The following is a 3,384-nucleotide window of genomic DNA, read 5'->3' as shown; positions in this document are numbered from 1 at the left end:
ATGCAGGACTTCTGGATTCCTAGCATGTGCATGGAAGGCTGTAAGGCCAGGAGCCTGTCCCAGGCCCAACAACCCAGTTGCATCCTCTGCCAGTGCCCCTGTTGCTATGTTGATGTGCGTCCATGTGGATGTGGGACTTTCCTGGCCTTCCAGTTGGAGCGTGAGGCAAATACTCCTCTGCTTTCAGCTTTCTTATGAACACATCTAACCTGCATCCATGCTAAGGTTTCAACCTGGAGAGAGGAGGCCAGGACATATGCGCACGGTGGAAAGTTTCTGAACTTAATAGTCCGACCGTGTATGTACCTGTTCTCTTGGCTTCCCGTATACTGGGATAGAAGGGGTGATGTTTTCACTTCTTCCTCTCAGTTAGGGAATTCTTCTGTGTCACAATCTAGTCCCACCCAAATAGCTCGTACAGGATGGTACTTTGCAGAGGAGGGTAATGTGGTTAGGAGGAGACACTTAGTAGGTGGTTACAGTGGGTAAGTTATAAAGAAAAATCTGCAGCTGGCGAATCCTAGAGGGATATTGTAGGAAAGTTGGTTTCAAGTTACCATCCTGGACAGGGCATTTGGCAAAAAGTACAGTGCAGTGTGGTACTCAGAGTGTGGGCTTGGAATCTGCCCCACATACTAGCTTTTGACCTTGAGCGAGTTATATCACTTCTCCAAGGCTCAATTTTCTCATTTGTGAAGTGAGGATCATAATGGTACTTACCTCAGTGGTTTGTTGTGTTATAGGAAATAATGACTATGAGTGCATATCAGGCAGTGGGCACAGCCTCAGTGTGGCCAGCATAACTGAGGCTGTCACAAAACTCTCAAACGTTACTGTTGTGAGTACAGAGAGGGAAAACAATCTGTAAGTACTATGATAATATAAATTGTTACTCCTTTTATGATGTTAGATTGAAAAGAGTTGGCGGGCACGGCCTTGTCTTCACTATGAAGTAGAATATAGACAAAAAACCGGAAATGGAAAGTGATAAAGCTGGAGCCCTGGAAGAGCTGGAAATGAGGCCAGACAAACAAGCAGAAACACATGAAGGTGATCCTAAAGGTAAGAGGGAGGAAAAAGTGTTGCCTTAAGGGACCTATGTGCTTAGGGAATAGGCAGTAGTGTCAGACTAAGCTGAGAAAGTTGTAGTTAAACAAAAAAAGGATAAAGGATACATGTAATCACATGCTGCTTGGCTTTCTGTTGAATGTGATTATTCAAATTAAAACTTCATTCATAGGACTACATTTGTGAGCTCTAAGAATGACACCAGTCTTCCTTGGAGTATATGATCAGAATTTTATTTTTAATTTCTTTTTTTCATCTTTATTTTATTTGCTTTTTTTGTTCAGAGAATGCATCACTACGGGTTCTGTCCAACCATGTGACTCTCCTGGTCCCAGAGTTCTTGGTCCCAGCACACACTCAGGAGAAGGCCTTTGCCAATGACATCAGCAACATACAACACAAAGCTGCAGAGAAGTCCAAAGTTCCACAGCCTGCGGACACATTCCTTCCTGAGCAGCGCAGTGACATCTCTAGTTCCTCAGCAAAAACCATGCAGCCCACGGAAGGTGACAACCCCAATTTCTCAACAAAAACCATCCCACCGCAGCAAGGTGACACTCCCAGGTCTACAGGAAAAACCATCCTGTTTAAAAAGGATAACACCCTTCATTCCCCAGAAAAAAACGTCCTTCCCAAAGAGGGTAACACTGCTAATTCCTCAGAAAAACCCATCCCACCCAAGCAGGGTGACACCCTCTGTTCCCCAGGAAAAATCATCCTGCGCAAAGAAGGTAACACCCGTAATTTTTCAGCAAAAACCATCCCGCCCAAGCAGGGTGATACTGCCAATTCCTCAACAAAAACCATCCCATCCAAGCAGGGTGACATCCCCAAGTCCTCAGCAAAAACCACCCTGCCTAAGCAGGATGACACTCCCATTTCCTCAGAAAAAACTATCCTGCCCAAGCGGGACGACACCCCTAAGCTATCAGCAAAAACCATTTTGCCCAAGCAAAGTAATGCCTCCGATTCCTCAGAAGAAACCATCCAGCCCAAGGAAGGCAACACTCCCAAGCTCTCCGCAAAAACCACTTCACCCAAGGAGGGCAACACCCCCAATTCCTCAGGAAAAACCATCCTGCCCAAGCAGGATGACATTCCCAATTTCTCAGCAAAAACCATTTCACCCAAGGAGGGCAACACCCCCAAGTCCTCAGAAAAAACCATTTCAGCCAAGCAGGATGACACCACCAAGCTCGCAGCAAAAACCGTTTCACCCAAGGAGGGCAACACCCCCAAGTCCTCAGAAAAAACCATTTCAGCCAAGCAGGATGACACCCCCAAGCTCTCAGCAAAAACCATTTCACCCAAGGAGGGCAACACCCCCAAGTCCTCAGAAAAAACCATTTCAGCCAAGCAGGATGACACCCCCAAGCTCTCAGCAAAAACCATTTCACCCAAGGAGGGCAACACCCCCAATTTCTCAGAAGAAACCATCCAGCCCAAGAAGGACAACACCCCCAAGTTCTCAGAAAAAAACACTTCACCCAAGGAGGGTGATAACCACAAATCCTCAGAAGAGACAATCCAGCCCAAGGAGGGTGAAACCCCCAAATCCTCAGAAGAAGCCATCCAGCCCACAGAAGGCAATATCCCAGCAGAAACAATGGAGCTCTCAGAGGTCAATATGGTGAAAGTGATCCTGAGCAAGGAGGATTTCGAGTTGGCACTCAAGGAGGCTGGGGAGAGGCTGGTGGCTGTGGACTTCTCAGCCATGTGGTGTGGGCCTTGCAGGACAATCAAGCCTCTTTTTTGTTCCCTGTCTGTGAAGCATGAGGATGTACTGTTTCTGGAAGTGGACATTGATGTGTGTGAGGAGCTGGTGAAAGACCTTGAGATCATTTGTATTCCAACCTTTCAGTTTTATAAAAAAGAAGAAAAGGTGGGCGAAATTTGTGGAGCCCTTAAGGAAAAACTTGAAACAATCATTGCAGAATTAAAGTAATCATGTATTCTGAAAGCGTTGTAAAGAGTCAGCTGTTTATAGCTTGTGATTTTCTATTCACAAAAGAGATATAACAAAAATGTATGTCTAAATAGCCCGTTTGTAAATTATAAATATTAACTACCTGTTTCAAAAAGTAATCAAAGCACTACAGTATATTATGACCATGTTTTTGTTGATAGGAAAGTGTGATATTAGAATTTGCTTTGGTGAAGATTGGAAGTCAAGCTGTCCTCTACTTTTTAATCTTTTCTTTTTCCACTCACCCTTGGAAATTCAGTTCATTTAGTGTTAGCGGCAACATTGGAAATTTAGAAAATTCTGTAGAAGTACATGATTTAAAGATGAGTGGAAACTTCTTTGCTCATGCT

At 44.7% G+C, this 3,384-nt stretch overlaps 1 protein-coding gene across 1 annotated transcript; it reads left to right on the top strand.

The window, feature by feature from the left end:
- On the top strand, nt 1-3,013 carry TXNDC2 (thioredoxin domain containing 2). Its single transcript, XM_074339740.2, has 4 exons — nt 1-160; nt 744-838; nt 957-1,062; nt 1,353-3,013. The coding sequence occupies exons 1-4, from the start codon at nt 1-3 to the stop codon at nt 3,011-3,013; spliced, it is 2,022 nt and encodes a 673-aa protein (XP_074195841.2).
- The last annotated feature ends 371 nt before the right edge of the window (nt 3,014-3,384 follow it).

The sequence above is a fragment of the Rhinolophus sinicus genome, chromosome 4 (genome assembly GCF_057876585.1).
Source record: "Rhinolophus sinicus isolate RSI-liver-muscle chromosome 4, RSI-T2T, whole genome shotgun sequence".
Lineage (NCBI taxonomy): Eukaryota > Metazoa > Chordata > Mammalia > Chiroptera > Rhinolophidae > Rhinolophus > Rhinolophus sinicus.
This window is presented reverse-complemented; position numbering and strand designations above follow the sequence as displayed.